The 17,134-nt window shown below is 46.2% G+C and overlaps 1 protein-coding gene across 2 annotated transcripts in view; it reads left to right on the forward strand.

The window, feature by feature from the left end:
• DGCR2 (DiGeorge syndrome critical region gene 2) overlaps nucleotides 1-13,696 on the forward strand; it is a 45,157-nt gene extending 31,461 nt beyond the window's left edge. For both annotated transcript variants that reach the window (XM_039560977.1, XM_039560978.1), the window contains exons 6-10: nucleotides 993-1,169; nucleotides 2,547-2,750; nucleotides 7,146-7,298; nucleotides 7,742-7,978; nucleotides 8,752-13,696. In XM_039560977.1, the coding sequence (XP_039416911.1) occupies nucleotides 993-1,169; nucleotides 2,547-2,750; nucleotides 7,146-7,298; nucleotides 7,742-7,978; nucleotides 8,752-8,993 (1,013 nt within the window). In that variant the 3' untranslated portion in view covers nucleotides 8,994-13,696. The remainder of the gene's footprint in view (nucleotides 1-992; nucleotides 1,170-2,546; nucleotides 2,751-7,145; nucleotides 7,299-7,741; nucleotides 7,979-8,751) is intronic.
• Nucleotides 13,697-17,134: the final 3,438 nt, after the last annotated feature.

Genomic DNA, 17,134 nt, shown 5'->3' on the forward strand with positions numbered 1-17,134 from the left:
GAATTTTCAAACAGTTGGGTCTTGAAAAATACTTCCTTTGACACGCGAACACAAAGATTCTCCTTAAAAGGACGTTTCTTTGCTCTTTGGAAAGCTGACTGCACTGCCATCTGCTGACAGAGTGGTCACAACAGGGAGGCATGCATTACAGAAAAATCATCATAACTGTATCATTAGTTTTATTTAATTTGATGCATTATATGAATTTAAGCCTTCTCAATACCATATAATCTTCTGTTTTCAAGCTTTATATTTAATACAGAGATGTCTCTATGAAATAAAGTACATAGTAACACTCAGGAGTTTGTGAAAAACTTTTCTTAGGCTTGTATTGAGGCAGACTCTGAATTCATAATAACTGTTTGAAAAGTGATTTAGAGTTCTGTGAAAATTTTAATTTATTGTTGGGACATGTGGAACATAAGTCCTCCAAAAAATGCCCTCAACACCTTGTGCACTGTTTGGAGCCCATCAGGAATACTGTTTTATGAGTTGGAAGGACCAAAGTGTGGATGCCTCAGTGCATCCCCCCAAACATGGGAACGGCTCTGCAGGAGCTGCATGGGCGGATGCACATTTTTGGAAGCACTGGTGGGTGCATGGAGTGCCAGGCACAAGATTGCTGTGTGGGTTCTTGCTCCACTGGTAGCAAGTGTGACCAAACTCAGTGTGGTTTGAGGAGGTGTATAACATTGTCAGGCAAACCCCATGGGACTCTGTGAAGCAGCACTTGTGGAGATGTTGGAGTATTGCTTCTCCTGGTTCAGAGTGACAGAATTACCCAGTACTTTGAAAACAGCAGCCTCTTTTCTGTGTGAGTCACCCCTTCCCTCCCAGCTGTTTGCCTTCCCCCAGAGCAGTGTTGCTAATGGAAGCTGAAGCTGGAGGGCTCTTTGTATGGGAGTTGGTGTGCATTAAATGAGTGATGTTACAGAGCCTTTCTAAAGCTTTTCATACCCACAGGCTGCTTATGCCAATGTATCTTGTTCCAGGCTCTTCAGAAGTGTTTTTACCCCCTGACCCTATCTTTGGTACGGCTATGTCTGAAAAGGAAAATGTTCTTTGTGCCCAGCTCCAGTGTTTCCATTTTCCTACCCTCCGGCACCATGGTTTACACAGCTGGTATGCTGAAAACTGCTATGAGAAATCTTCATTCCTCTGCAAAAGGAGTAAGTTGGGTTCAGTTCAGCATTAACTGTGTTGTGTGTGTTTAAATATGCGTATAATAAATATCTGGAAATTGTTTCATTATCCTTTCTAATTTTTGCCCAGTGAATTAAAAAAAAAAGGGTGGAGTTACATTTCTGCTTGATTTTAATAAATAAGAGCATCATAATGTGTGGCTGTCACACAGTACAGAGTTTCACTAAAAAATCACTAGGCAGCAGTATCAGCCCCAAAATAAACTTGGGGAAAAAAAGTTGTTTTTTTTTTTTAAACTACCTTATTAGTAAACATTACTCTTAAGTTATTAATTTCACATTAAAATGAGGAAACACTTATTTATGGTTTATTTTGAGTATAGCAAATTCTACTAAATTCTTTCCAGCCAATTATTAGAACTAGAAGGGAAAGACAAGTGGAACTCACTGACTTAAAAGTGGGGGGGGGGGGGGGGGAAAGGCTTTTGTTCTGTATCTTGCATTTCTGTACTCCAAAAGCCTTGATACCAACAGAAGTATTTGCAGTATTATCAGGTAATCGTAAACATCACCTGATCTAAGTGGTGCTTCTTTGCAAGGAGAAAAGTTGTTTAATTTGAGGGTCATAAAGGGTGCAGCTGACTGCCAAGGGAAGTTGCGCAGCCGCTCTCCTCAGAGGTTTTTATGACCAGATTAGAGAAAACCCTGAGCAAGCTGTTGGGACCTCATGGCTGACCCTGCTTTGGTCAGAGATTGAGCTGGAGACCTCCTCAGGTCTCTTCCAGTCGTAACTTCCGTGTGGACCCTGCCAGCTGAGCCATGTGTAGGGTGGAGGGGACAGGCCATGCTCCCTGAGCAGTCATTCCAGCTGCCAGGTCCCAGTACTGTTTTCTCTCTCTGGTTTTGGCACCTGCCCTTAGGTCAGTGGGCAAAAGGCAGCTAAGCTTGCCTTGCTGGGCAGAGATCAGGATACTGCTAGGACAGTGGAAGTACTATTGCCTGGCCCTTTTGAAATCCTGGCCTGTTAAAAGTGTCCTTCAGGTTTGGTCTACAAAAGATCCAGCTTTTCCTAATACCAGAAAAGAGGAAGGGAGCCTGCAGCAGGCTCTGGCAGTGAAGATTAAGCTTCTCAGACCACTTGCTTTCCTCTGTCTTGGAGAGAATGCTTGAAAGCGTGTCAGTTCCATAAAATACCTAAAACTCACCTTGACAGTTTTGAGCTGAAAATCATCCCTGTGTCCCTGGAGACCATCCATTATCTTCCTCACTCCCTGGAGATACCTTTTTGAAGTTCTTTAATGTGAAGGCCTGGATTTTAACTGGTGGTCTGCTTATGTTCGTAAATCACTTAATGCAACAAATGAAGCTGGATTCCATGGATATTGATGTGCCTTTCTGTTCTAGGCCAGACTTGTGTTGATATCAAAGACAACATTGTCGATGAAGGCTACTATTTCACTCCTAAAGGGAATGATCCCTGTTTGAGCTGCACGTGTCACAACGGTGAACCTGAGATGTGTGTGGCTGCTCTGTGTGAGCGGCCCCAGGGGTGTCAGCAGTATCGCAAGGACCCCAAGGAGTGCTGCAAATTTACCTGTTTAGACCCAGGTAAGACTCTACTGCTACAGTTTTGTCAGTAAGAATTAGCTGAGTGCTCAACTTGGGTATCTTTGGGTATAGCTTTGTTAGAAACAATACATCCTTGCAGTGCCTCTGCATTGCTGGGTACAACCACCCTGTGGGGAAAGGTCTCAAATCATGGGAAAGGAAACACTTGAGACTGTGGCTGGTAAAAATGAGTTATCCCTGATGCTACTTAGAAAGGAGAAGCAGTAATTTATTTTCAATATGGAGAGGGACAGTACTGTGGGTTTTTAGTAGAGCATCTGGTACATTTCCTTTGTCATGTTTAGTTGTCATGAAAACAAAACACTTTTCTCTTGAGCACTAATTAAGCATCTTTTTCTGGTCATGAGCATATTTATGTGTGTGGAAGTTTGCATTCAGGGATCACGTGGGAAGCAGAGTTTTTAAATTATATAGAGTTTCAATAATAATCAGGACTTACAACCTTGCCTACTGGATTTGGCCTATCAGTGCAGGTTTTTGTTTTGGATCGATAAAGCCAATAAAGTTGACTTCAAACTGTTTGTCAGTTACTGTTTTGGGGTACAGATTTTGGGGGGGTTATTTATATATATCTATATCTATTTATATATATATATAGTCTTGTGAAAAGAAATGTAGCTTACTTGGAGTTTACTGTGAGGATGGTCAAATACTGGAGCTAATTGTTTGTGGAATCTCCTTCTGTGGGGATATTCAGTGCCTGATTGGACTGTGTCCTGCACAACCTGCTCTAGCTGATGCTGCTTGAACAGGGCTTGGACTAGGTGATCTCAGGATGTTCCCTTTAACCTCAACCATTCTCTGTGACACTGGGGTTTTTTGATATTTTAAAAGAACCTGATCTTATCTGAGTGCATTAAGAAACTATTGTTCTGAACTCCTGCGGATAGAAGGTCAACTCTTCCTATCAGAGGCTTGTATATTGTTACAAATAAAGGGGGTGCTTATTGACTTCCAAACTTGCAGTCTTATTGGTCTTAACTAGAGAAGTTAGTCATTAAAGGCCACTGGCTCTCCTTGTGTCACATTTATTCTGAGGGTTAAGCTTAACAGATGTTCGCAGCTAGTGTGGCAAGTCTGTTGGTGAAAGAGTGGGGAAAAAGCAGGAGTCTTCCTCCCACTTTTATCAGCTAAGACTTAGGCTTCACTTTTTTTATCTTCAGGAACAGTGTCAGCAAAGCGTCATCCAGCAGACAGGATAAGATGACCTGGGATAACCTTGTCGTGTTCTTTAATCCTTGCTTATTGCTGTGGGTCTTAACTATTTCATGAATGCTGATTTGAAGAGTGTATTTTACCACATCCTTTCTCATCCTTAAGCTCTTCTTCTGTACTGATGCTAAATGAGACTGTTTCATGGTACTCTTGCTTGAATTGTTCTGGTGTTTTTTTTAGTAACTCAGTTTTTGAGAGAGGAATTATCAAGCAGTCATCCAATTTCTTTCATCATGAAGTTACTTCAGCTAGTGATAAACACTGAAAATTTTAAATTAAACATTTCAGTTTTCCTTCTGGGTGGTAATAAATGACTATTCCAGATGACAAAAATTAATGAATTACTTTCTTTAATCAGCATGTATTTATCTTTGTCCAATTCTTTCATATATCTTCCCTAAGCTCTGTTGCAAAGGAAAGAAAACAGTTTACTAATCAACAGTAAGTAAATTAATCACCCAAGGAGGGACCTGGGGGAAATAAATCCTGCTGTTGGGTTGGCAGGTAATCAGCTCTTGCAGCGTGAGTGGGTGAGCAGTGATTACAAGTGGTAACAAATATTACTCGAGGACTCGGTAGTAGGGGGAATTTTCAGTGGTAGGAGTGAGCTGAGCAGTGACAGCTATACTCCCTTAAAAGATGCTTCTCCTCATTTAGCTAATGATAAATAGCAGAGGAATATTTTGAAACCAAGGTAGTCTGTCTATTGCTGCTCCATGGTTGTGGTAGAAAATAATTTTTCTGTTGTGGCTCTTGTTTAGATAGATCTGCAACTGTGAAAAAGTAGTAGAAGAAATAAAATACTTGAAAAGAACTGATGTGCAGAAGCTTTTCTAGTGACTAAACTAGTGCGGTTATAGGGCACTACTATACTGAGTGTAAAAACAAGTTTTCTGAAATAATTTGTTCTGGTTTTTTGTGGGCTTCAGGTGTCCTTGGTGGTCTCAATCCCACCCTGTAGTCCATGCCCACTTCCTGCCACTCATTCTTGTACCTGCACTGTACTGTGATGTGGTTCTTTCTCACAGAAAAGTGCTGCCCTATCTCCACCCAGCCCCCCTTCTCCAGACAAATCTTGTTCTTTCTCATGGCATGTTAATACCAATAGTCCTTGGTTATTACTAACAATTCTCGTCTGTTATTACTAACAGGCCTTGATTGGCTCCACAGCTGCCTGGTTATCAGTGTTGGAGGCATACACATGAGCCCCTTATCTGGGAATTGAGAGATCAAAAGGATCTCACTTTGGACTGCTGTTCATAGGGTCAAAAGAGAATGGGCTCTAGTCATAGTAATTTTTCATCCTGGGCACAGTTTGAGTCAGTAACTTTCTTTGAAGGTTCAATAACAAAAATACCGCTCCACTTGGGTTATTATTCAGGCAAGAAAAATAAGGTTCCAAGGCTGTTCATTAAAAAACAGGTGTTCATTAGACACCTGTTAGTTCCTGGGAACAGACAGTGTTTCTGGTAAGCTCAAGAGGGCTTAGTCCAAGTGCAGTTTGTCAAGGCTGAGGTCTAATGAGCATTTCTCAGTTAATAGTGCAGCCTGCAGAGGGGGAATGCACCACCAGAGTCCATCCCACGACAAAAGTCAGCTTCTCTGGGTCCCTACGCTGATGTGTGTATTTTACTAAAGTCACTTTAGTGTTACCGACAGCCTTGAGTAATCTACAGTGGTCATGGAGTCAGCATTGCCATAAGATGGAGGAGGAGCAGGGGCAGGTCTGTGGTGTTCAGGAGGGTGTGCTGGTTGGGAGGTGTGGGACTGCATCGGTTGAAGTTGAACTATCTGTCAGCGGTAGTTGCTAAAAGGTTTGACAGCACCCAGGCTTTTGTGCTGCACAGCCGGATCTGAGAGGGTGTAATGTTCGAGCTTTATGCACAGTGCACTATTAAATGAATTTCTTGTTGCCAAGAAAGCGTTACATAATAAATGCCAGCCTGTTAGCCATGTGCTGCAACAATATAAATTAGGTGGATTTTTCTGTTACTAGCATGGGTAGCAAACTAGTACTTAAAATTTTTGTGAGGCTTTTAGCCTTCTCTTATAAGGAATCTTTGATGAAACTTCAGTTGCTCTTAGTGAAAGGAAAAGTATGGAGGGAGCTCTTGGAACTGGGGTGGGTGTGGGAAAGGAGAGGTGGCCAGGATCTGATTCCTCTGAAAAGTGGCCCTGCAGTGGCTGGGAAGAGGGGCCATACCTGCTAGTGCTTGTGTCCTGCAGCAGCAGGTGACCAGGTTGTGAGGCCACCTCATCTGTTTCTTGCCTTCCACTAACCTGGGTATATTTCTCATTCAGAACTCTTTAATGGAAAGTTGGTGCAAAGAACAGAGTATATCATCTTTAGGTCATTTTTCTTTGTGTGGAGTTACCTGTGTGTGCATGTGCTACTTAGGCATAACCAAGTGTGATTAGTTGAATTGTGAAAAATTAATACCTCTTGTGCCTGGTATTGGGAGTACAGTGGTAATTTGCTCACAACAGCCTTCTCAGTGTGGATCTGGTCAGCAGTGGGATAGAGCTCTCCAAGTTCTAAGCTCCTGAGTCTGTTTTTTGTTCTGCCACTTGCTTTTGGGATGACTCTAGGAAAAGGTTTAATTCCCATTCACCTTAAACTCTTCAGTTCCTGAGTGATGATTACCGTGTTTCTATCACTTAGTGGTGCTAACCAATGTACTGATGACATGTGGCATTCAGATAACCACATCTGGGTGACAGTGACAGTGTTTAGAGATTTTTTTTTTTAGTGGAAATGGAAGGGTTAAGATGTCCAGAAGTTACATAGTGTATAGATATGCCAGTTCTCAAGCCTTTTCCTCTTTAGTATAACATCATCAGCTATGCCAGGGAAACATTAGTGGATGTGCAAAATGCCGTTAACCTTCCTTTTTTCCAATTTTTGTGCCCAAAGCTTTCAACGTTTTACCCCTTTTCCTGAGGAAGATATTCTTAGAAACTTCCAGATCTTCTTGCAGTAAAAAGATAAATCACCTGATGATTCATGATTTTCTTATATATTTGAAATATGGAGAAGTGTTAAACCAGGCTAATGAGTCTCCACTCTGCGTTTATCTCTCCGTTACTGACAGAAGAACATCAAGAAAAATGAATCTTGAACAAAAATAACAGGCTGTTTTTATATGTTTTATGTAACAGATGGCAACAGCCTGTTTGACTCAATGGCCGGTGGAATGCGTCTGATTGTGAGCTGCATCTCCTCCTTCCTCATCCTCTCTCTGCTGCTCTTCATGGTCCACCGGCTGCGCCAGAGGCGGAGAGAGCGCATAGAGTCTTTGATTGGAGCAAACTGTGAGTATCTACTCTCACCTTGTGCTTATTATTGACACGTTTATGTATGTAAAGGTGAGAAATGTCATCGTCTTGCTTGACTGTGCCTGTGTCTTGGTGGGTTCTTCAAACTTGGAACTTTTTAGTGGATAACGGAAAAATATTGTTGTTTGTATGTGGTCCAAATCTGAAATATATTCTGTGTGAACAACGTCCAGAGTTTGGAGAGGTTAGAGTCAAATTTAGATGTGATGCAGGACAAACAGACTGGGAGCAGGTGGGCCTGGGTATTGTTGTGTAACTGCAGCAAGTTGACTTGTATAGGTTACGTAGACTTTTCTACGTCTTCAGGAGACATGAGTTCCTGGGGTGTGAAAAGTGGAAAAAGGTGTTGAGATCTGACTTAAACTGAAGACAACAGCATGGGATAAAGTCACTTACTCCTTTTCCTTCTCTTGAAACAGTGCACCATTTCAACTTGGGCCGCAGGATGCCTGGTTTTGATTATGGTCCCGATGGTTTTGGAACTGGCCTTACTCCGCTGCATCTTTCAGACGATGGGGAAGGTGGAGCATTTCATTTCCACGATCCACCTCCACCCTATACTGCTTACAAGTACCCAGATATTCAACATCCCGATGACCCACCTCCTCCTTATGAGGCTTCTGTAAATCCAGACAGCATCCTTTGTTCCATTCCAGGTATGCAGGCAATAATTTCTCTTTTCTCCCACTTTTTCACTTTGGCTAGAGGATGGATTTTTTTTTTTTTTAAAGCTGTAATCATGTGTTTTAGTAATTGTGATGAGAAAATACATTTTACCAAAAAATCTCCAATTTTTGTGAGGGAGAAGTCTTTTGTTAAAATGTATCATTGAGCTTGATTTTTCTCAAAGGTTCTTTGAATCACCTAAATTAGAAGTGGAGTCCAATCTGTAAGCACTTTACCTCTTAAACCTTACCTATTTTTGAGCCTTACCTTGGATGGGTTAGCTGGTTACCTTTTTTCTACCATGCTGAGACCATTTTTGGCCTTTTGAAGACAGGCTGATAGAGTTTGGTATTAAGAAGTAGAACAAATGTCAAGTACAAGAGATTTTGGATAAAATGTATCCAGCCTCTTCTCTTCTCCCTGCTTCCCCCACCCACACCCCCCAAAAATTGACCAAAAATACCACTTTCTAATGATTCACCCAGTGCTCTTCAGTTTTGCAGCTGTGATATTCACATACTCTAGAAATCATTCCAATTTGGGATTTTATAGCAGCATATTTCACAAGATAAGTGAGCCTGATTAGTGCAAGCATCTTATTTATATGTCAAAGTTTTATTTTTGTTACACAATTTTCCTCTTTTGCAGTCTCATCTTGTTGTGCATTACCGCAAAACCAGGAAAATACAGATTGTAAACCTGTTTGGGAACATGAAATGATAAATTTCTCATTCTGATTCTGCTTGTTTTTTGTCCTTTGCAGATGGAGTTCTTTCTCAGACTGTGCAGAGCAGTCCTCCATCACTAGGAAACTGTGATGTATCCCCACAGCTTACAGAGGGATCACTTCCTCCCTCAGTTGGTCCTTCTCCAGTGGAGCTGGAAGACTCTGCTGACAGCAGCACCTTTCTTGTCCCTCCTGACACACCCATAAACGAAAATACCCCAGCAGAAACTTTGACAGGCAGCCGTCACAGCCACTGTTCCCTCAACACCATTGTATAAAGGAGTGAAACGCCCAGCACCAGTCAGAGAGTTTTAGCAACTGTTTGCACAGACAAACACTAAGCCATGGCTTGAACTTCAGAAGGAATCTCCACTTTGTTTTTCAAACACTGCTTTTATGTTCTAGATTAGGATCGTGCCTCTTGTTTTTTGGCTGTCGTTATTCATTCACTAATCAATTTGTCCTGTAAATATGGATTGTATAAGTGCTCTTTTTTTCCATTGGCTGTGGAAAGGAGAGCAGAGAATTCCTTTGACTTCTAAGGAGGTGAAAAGTATGGGTAGTTTGGGTTGGTTTGTTTTTTTTTTTTTCCTTAACCTGAGAGGAATCAAAATCTACATCAGAAAAAAGCTGCTTGGATTTGGCTGGATACCACTGGACCCAGGAAACAGACAATGGAAAAGGAGGGTAGGGGCAATCACTGTTCAAGCAGAGAAGATGGAGCTGCAGGGGAGGGGGCTGGGGGCCTGTTTTATGGAGTGGGACACATGCCAGCAAGAGTTACACTGTGTAAAATACTTGGGGTTTTGATCTGCCTTGACCAGAGGAACTGGAGGAGGAATGGTCTACGCAATATGTGACAAGTACTGAGAAGACCGGGACTTGCAATTACAATTATTTGTTGTTGGTAGCTGCAAAATCCCCTATTGTTGGATAAATTTCTGGCCCACAAAGAAAACTGGGTCTGTGTGATGTCCCTTTGGTAGAACCCTCACATGTGTTAGGAAGTACTTTAGGGAAGAGATGGGGAGCAATTAACTTGGATGCAGTCTGAGTTCACTGTATGAAGCCCCTGTTTGTTCTAATCCCATAAGGAAGATTGAGGTATTTTCTTGCTAGTTTAACTTCTTTATAGTGAACAGTTGCACAAAACTGGCCTGGATCAAAGACCACTGTTCTTGTTTTTCTTATTGCATGCTATATTTAGCATGTGTGTTCCCTCCCCTTCATTTCACTTCTTTACAGTTCTACAAATACCACTTAAAAATGGTGATCAACATGTACCTATACGTGATGTTTAATTCTAATTGGACACTCATTCCTTATCTCAGTCCCATAAATAGCCAACCCTGCTCTAGATATTTCCCCTGTGTCCCCCAGACCATTTATCCAGGTCTCATGAGGGGTTGTAATGAGGTTAGTGTACTTAAATCAATAAAGCAGTTTGCTTCAGTCTGATATGTCATCTTAAATTTTGCCCTCATATTGAACTCTTTAAGCTAAGTTAATTTACAGATGGCAAAGATTCATTTAATCCCTCACGAAACCCGAAGTTAAGCACTGTTGGTTTTGGTAATGAGTGCAAAATAACCTTGACAGGCAATTTTAAATTTAAGTTTGGATTTCAGTGTACAAATAATTTACCCTTTTCCTCCATCCTCCCATTGCCTCTGCTTCTCCTTGACTTACTGTAACAGTCAGCAGATGAGATGAATTTTAAGGAATTTGTAAAGAATGTCTCTTGTGAGTGGTCTCCTGTTACCTTATGAAGGGTACAAGCCTAGAGGGACAGGAAGAAAACACTGCATGGGGGTGTGTATGTGATCTATTTTTCTAGTAATGATGAGAAATCATACTTGTATGACAAATCCTAACCCACTGTTGTGGTTTCCCAGTGCAGCTGACTCTTTCCCCATGGAATATGCTGCTACTTTATATTCCCTGTCTTGCCTATAGGCTTATACTGTACTTGGGGATTGGTCTTGACAATTCAACTCGTTTTGCACAGAAAACTGTGAGTTTTGCTATTGAGGTTGTATCTGGTGTCTCGACATGCAGACACTCGCAAACAGCCCTGACTCCACCGGAGAGTGTGAATCACAGTTCTGGGGAGCGCTGCTGGCACACGAGTGGGAGGAAGCACTGTTAGGAAGCCTCTCTGCCTGGAGCCGTTCACCGCCCCATCCTGCTCTCTGCTGTGCCTGGCCCCAACAGCAGTGGTACGAAACGAGAGGAGCAGCTCTGCACCCTGTGGCATCTCTGACCAAGTCCTCCTCCGAGTTCCAAGTCCTGGTCTAATGAAGTGGATGGATAGTAGTAGTCAGAACCATGCGTACAAATTATTGAGCATTTCTGAAGTATGAAAATAAAGCGGGTTTTGTGCGTTTTTGAGCACATTCATACGTTTTATACATTGTATGTACTGATTTTTCTTTAGTTTTATAGGTACGAATGCGTGTGTGTGTGCGTGTGTTTCTGGGTGGTGATATATATATATATCACATATATATATCTCTCTCTATACATACTGTAGACAGTAACCTTTGTGCTGCGTCCAGCTAGGTGAAGCTAAGCACTGAGATAGAAACTAGGCTCTAGGGTTAATACTTCTCTCGAGCTGGCTACACTCTGTTGTAGGGCAGGCTGTGATAGTGTACACTTAAATAGGATGCAAAGTCTATGCTACTACAATCTGTTCCTGAAAAATATTTTGTTAGCAGTGCAAAATAGAAAATTTCCAATTTCTTTTGAAGCCAGATGGAATATTTGTTCATTGTAGTATCCTAGCGCAATAACAAAAGGCCTTTGGGCTTGGTTCAGTCTCTGAAGCTGTGTTTTGTGGCTAAGGTGAACAGATACCTTACCTCACACTTCACCTAACAGTGCAGGAATCTGTTCGATATTTTTGTATTTTACTTTTGGTTCTGTGGTTAATTTTATTTGCAAATAAGCTCTGTTACAACTGGCAACTTCATTGTGGCTCCTGGTTGTAGCTATTCCAGATGGAGGCTTCTTTGTAGAAGCCTCAGTGTGATATTTTCCCCATTGCTTCTGAGCCTTTCCCACCGGTATATTGGCAGGAGGCTGCTATTTTCTCTGTTTTCTCCTATCCTTGTTCATCTTAACTGTAAACAAGGGAAATTCTGCCTTGAATGGAGCAGCTCACTAAGTACAGCTCGTTTACCTCTCGGTGAGCTTCTAATTTGGCAATTTTTCCCTTTTCAATGTAGCTTGTTCACATTGAGTACTTTCTCCTGCAGTAAGAGCCTTTGTAGCAGAAAATGTCCTAACTACTCAGACCTCTGGACCAACTGGGGAAGAGTTAAGTTTTCTTGACAGCAGTGGACTCCTCAGCAAACCTTCCTTGCCCTTGGCAAGGTGACTGGTGGGCAGTTTGTCCTGAGTGCCAATTACAGAGGGTTGGTGCTTGCCCAAGGAAAACCTCTCTGGTTTGATTGCCATTAGATTGATGAGATGTTTGGAGTTACTCCCTGCATTGATTTTTCCCCACTGCCGTTCACATCTCTGGATGTTTTTCTTAACAACTGATGAATCCTAAGTGTCCCTGCAGCCCCAGCTGGAAGATGGCATTGCCACATGGTTTCCAGCAGCACGTGTGAGCCCAGGGTGTGTTTTTCTCGGGATGTCCTTGACCGCAGTCATCGTAAAGTCCCAGTGCCTGGTTCTGTGCAGGGCTGGTCTTGTCCTGGCTGATTTGGCGTCAGACAAAGCTGCTCCTCAGCTTCCCCATACTGTGGTGCCATATTGAGGTCTCCGCTGTTCCCTAAGAGCAGCCCCAGACACTCTGGTTTGTAAGTGATGCCCATCCACAGTCTCACAGCAGCCTCTGGCTCTGTCCTAGGTGAGTTGTAGAGGTAAAATGTTACAGGGGTGCTGGGTTTTGTTGTGGTAGATCAGCACTGTCATTCAGGTGTAAAAGGGGCTTGTCTGTGTGATGTTCAGTCCTGTGTAGTTGGAGCCCCAGACTGTTCCTTTAGCCATGCACAGCAGGACACTGATCTAGAAGAATGAAGTAGGTGGACGTTTTTTTCTGAAGGCTGAATCTTGCAGTTGGTGGGTGCTCTGCCTCCACAGGTGTCATGGGGTGATGGCCTGTTTCAGTACTTGGGAAGAAAATGGTTTTTGTGACCAGAAATTATTACCATTCTTTTCCCATCTCATGTTAAATAAATTTGAAGCTGGTACTTAAAGATGTTTTTATCTTTCAGATGTGACTTCTCAGTGGCAAAACACTGATGTTTTTAACGTTGCCTCGTACAATCCATAACGTGCATCTCCTTTTTTCAGTTGCTGAAACGTCTTTTTTCTCCCTAGCTAAGAACATGTAATATGCAGAAATTTCCCTTGCAAGTTGGGAGCTGGACCGTAAAATTAGAGCAGTTGCGTGTAGAGGAGGTGAATCAAAGTTAGTATGTTTGCTTCTGATGTTCCCCAGTCCCAAGTGAAATAGGTGTTTCCTTGGAATAGATGCTTTTGGTGATGAAGATGCGCTTCCCCCTAACAACAGTCAGCGTTGCCTGCCTGCTGCAGTACCACATAGCTTTAATTTTCTAGTATGTGCCCCTTGAGTGTTGAGTGGGTCAGGGTTGATGGCAGCAGAGGTGGCTGTGCTGCACCATCCCTGTGTGTTGGGCTGAGGGCGCCTGGGAGGCTGCGAGAGAATGAGACACTGCTTTTTACGTTCCTCTGGAAAATCATTTTAGCCAGCACTGCACTTGCAGGCTTCTCCTATGTAGTTGGTTTGTGACTGGACTTAACTGTGGCAGTGTATAAAAGATTTTGATATTCTGTGAAATACCATGTAGAATTTAAATTTGATACTATAATAATTGAGTCCCTGTGACACTGGTTTTTGTTTTAACTTCGTTGGGGTTGGCACTAATCTTTTTTTTTTTTTTTTCAAGATGCTGTGAGAAACATTTCATCCAAATGCCAAATAAATTGTGTTCTGTAAGAGAAATGTTGTGTCCCAGTGTCTTCTGATTTCTGCGTCGATGTGGTTCCCCAGTGTTGCGAAGGAGGGTTTTCTTAAATCACACTTCTGAGCTATGATCTTGCAAAGGGATCAATAGATGCATTTAACTTTGAGCAGGTAGGCTGCCAGAGTTCCTGTGGGTACCGATTCCAGTGGGATTTTACCTGTGTTAGTGTAATTTTAGGAAAGTCTTGGGTTTACACCCAAGACAATGGAGTGCAGCATATTCCTGCTGCTCTCCCCAAACCCATGGGACGCTGCTGAGTCCAGGGGCAGGGGCTTACGCAGAAGGAGAGGGTGCTCCAGACTCCCAGCTCCGTGTTGTTCCCCGAGCCGCCGGGCTCGCAGTGCTTGCTGTGAGTGCCGGGCCGTGCCCCGCTCGCGGCCGCAGGGTGCGTTCATTGCTCAAAGGCGTCCCGCGGGCCCTGCCACTGCCGGCCCGGGGAGGGCTCCCCCGTCCCTGTGCCTGCAGAGGGCAGCTGCCACCGCAGCCGCCTCCGCGGCCCTGAACAGCGTAGCTCCAGAGCTGCATCGCGGCTCCAGCCCGGCGATGTTGGCTCGACTGAGAGCGATGGGACGCGGCCCTTCCCGCTCTGCTGCTCTTGCGGGGACGAGCATCTCTCTCTCCGTAGCGCCTGTCTGGTGTCGCGAGCTCTTTGGAGGGGCTCAAGTCTGCCCTGGACCCCCCCGTGGGGCTCTGCTGGTGCCGGGAGATCCTGTGCAGGTACACCTTGCCCTTGACTCCTGCCCCTTGCCTGGGGACGGGACAGTTCCCGTAGGGAGCAGCGTGGATTGTCCGAAGCACAGCCACGGCTCTCGGGGCTCCCCTCCGTGCCCCGGGGACACACGTGTGGGAGGCAGCTGTCTGTGTTGGCCCTCGGGTGCTGTGGCACGACATTGCTGGGCAGCCTCCTGCTGTAAGCTCTTAGCAGCTTAAAATGCGTTTTTCTGAGAGGGTGATGAGCAGCTGTGCCCAGCACGGCGTGTCCGGGGCACTCAGCCCCTGGGAGAGAGCCAGGGCGGGGGAGCGTGTCAGACACGCGCCGGGGCCGTGTGCTGGCAGTGACCCCGGGGGTGCCAGGCCCTGGGGGGGGAGATGTCGCTGACCCCGGCGGCGGTGGGAGCGTGGGATGAATGAAGGGGCTGTGCAGCGGCGTGCGGCCGGAGCGCATCTGCCGGCCACAGTGCCTCCTTTGTGCCGGCGCCGGAGCCGGCTCCTGCTGCGCTCCCTGCCCCGCTCCCGGCCTTCTTCCTGGGCTAGCACCAGCTTATTATGGGGATCAAAGATCAGAGTATTTACTGCCTGTGAACTTTGCCTCCTGGATGCCCGCATCTCTTCGTGCACTCATCCCTGGGTGATGTGAACCACACTCTGGCGGCTCAAGTCTTGGTCTTGTCACTGTTCCTGTCAGCCCGGGTCCCCGGCCAGGCTCCCTCGTGGCAGTGCAGGATTTACCTCCAGGAGCTGTTGGCAGCTCTGCCGTGTGCTGGCGCAGGGCTAGCTGACGGTGCACGTGGTGGGGGTTCCCACCAGGGAGGCACCGTGCCCACGACCAGTCGATGGCTGCAGCTTAAGTAACTATTTTTATCTTTCGCTGGTATTTTTCCCCTTATCACGGCTCTTGCCCTTGGTGCTGTGACTATGCGTGTCTGCGGGGACCTCGCTGCCTCCTGGCTCTGTGGCAGCAGGCTGATGGATGTGGGGTCGCCCTATGAGGACGGCTCAAAGCTGTAGGATCAGCTGTGAGCTCCACCACCACACCACGTCATCAAGGCCGGCAATTTCAAGGCTTGATCCGGTTCCTATAGAAACTGGAGGTTTCCCCCGCCTAGCACGGGTGCCAGCAGCCAGCCATGCACCCTAGGGAGCAGAACAGTGGGGATGGGTGGGAGCAGGGCAGGGCACAGTGCTGCGGTGCTGCCACTGCCTTTCCACATGCCTTGTAGACCCCACTGCTTCCTTGCTCTGCTTCTGCTTCTTTCTGGGGCTGTGCTGAGCCCCACACTCTGCTCTTGCCCCCCTTGCTAAAAATCACCACTAGAGAAGCCTGAAAACCTAAAAAAGTGTCCATGGTGCAGTGAGTCTCATCTTGACCCCAAGAGTCTTGGGCTTCTCCCCACCACCTGGCAATATGGGCAGTCCTGCTGTGGGTGTGTAGGAAGAGGGGTCATTTGGTGGGCTCATGTTTTCAAGGGAGGTCTTGGTACCACGAGTGCTGGAACAGCTCCTCTCTTTCCCGGCAGCAGTCGGCAGCAGGCTGCAGAGCTGGTGCGACCCTCTGTCCCACCTGCCTGCCCTTTGCGGCTCTCTCCGGAAGGATGACCACAGCCCTCTGCAGACTACCTCATCCCTGGAGCAGGGGCCAAGTGTCAGCCATGGCGCAGATCCAGAGCAGGCATGGGGACACCTGTGCTGCCGCCCTCCTCTGTGCCCTGCACTGGGGCCCAAACGTGGCTCGGTGCTGCCCAGGCACTGCCTGGGGCTGGTGCTGCCTGGGGGAGAAGAAGGTGCCCCAAAGAATCACTGCTGGGGATGAGCCCCTTGTAGCACACAGCAGCCAAGCAGCTCTGCTGAGCCAGAGCCCATCCCTGGCCAAGCCGGTAGCAGGAGGCTGCTTCCCGCTGCCTCCTGGGTTTGTTCATCCTGGCAGTGACTCGCCAGTGCTCCCGGCCAGGGCCAAGTGCCGGCGAGGGGAGCTGCAGGCTGGGCCCCTTGGCCTCCTTTCCTCTGCTGCCTGAAGATGGCACGGATATTTTAGGAGAACGTGATAACACCATGCTCCTGAGTTCTCACCCCCTTCCTACCTACCTGCTGAGATCCTGGCTCCTGTGGGACCTGCCTGGACTGGTGCAATGGGATGGCATATGCTCACTCTGTGCTGAGGAGCTGAACAGCTGCACCCACCAGCACGGGATGCCTGCACTGGGCTCGAGTGCTGCTCGGGTGGGTGCCCCAGCACTGCCCCTCTGCACTGGCCAGTCAGTGTCCCATGGCTGTGAGTGTGAGCCAGTGCAGCCTTGTGCCCGCTGGAGAGGAAAGGGCTGAATCCTGCCCCAGCACTGTGTGGCTCCTTGGTGACTGCAGGGACTAGGGGTCCCCTATAGCATGGCTGTGGAGGCTGCCTGGGCCCCGAGGATGGGGTTCCAGGAGGTGCTCGCTGGGCTTTGTCCAGGGAGGGGCCTCTGCTTGCAGGCATGAGCTGGGTTTGGACTGTGGGTCTCCATGGCACCGCCTGCCCATCACCAGGTGGGAACCATCACGCTCAGTCACGGGAGATGCAGGACCCGCTGCTGGCTGGGGAGTTCCCAAAGTTGGGGGGAGGGTATGTCCCACAGCCTGTGTCTGCAAGGAATGGGGAGGGGATGGGCCAAAGCTGCTGTCCCCAGCCCGTTCCGCCTCCTGGCAGGCCCCTGAAGTCCATC

The sequence above is a fragment of the Corvus cornix genome, chromosome 15 (genome assembly GCF_000738735.6).
Source record: "Corvus cornix cornix isolate S_Up_H32 chromosome 15, ASM73873v5, whole genome shotgun sequence".
NCBI classification, from domain to species: Eukaryota; Metazoa; Chordata; class Aves; order Passeriformes; family Corvidae; genus Corvus; species Corvus cornix.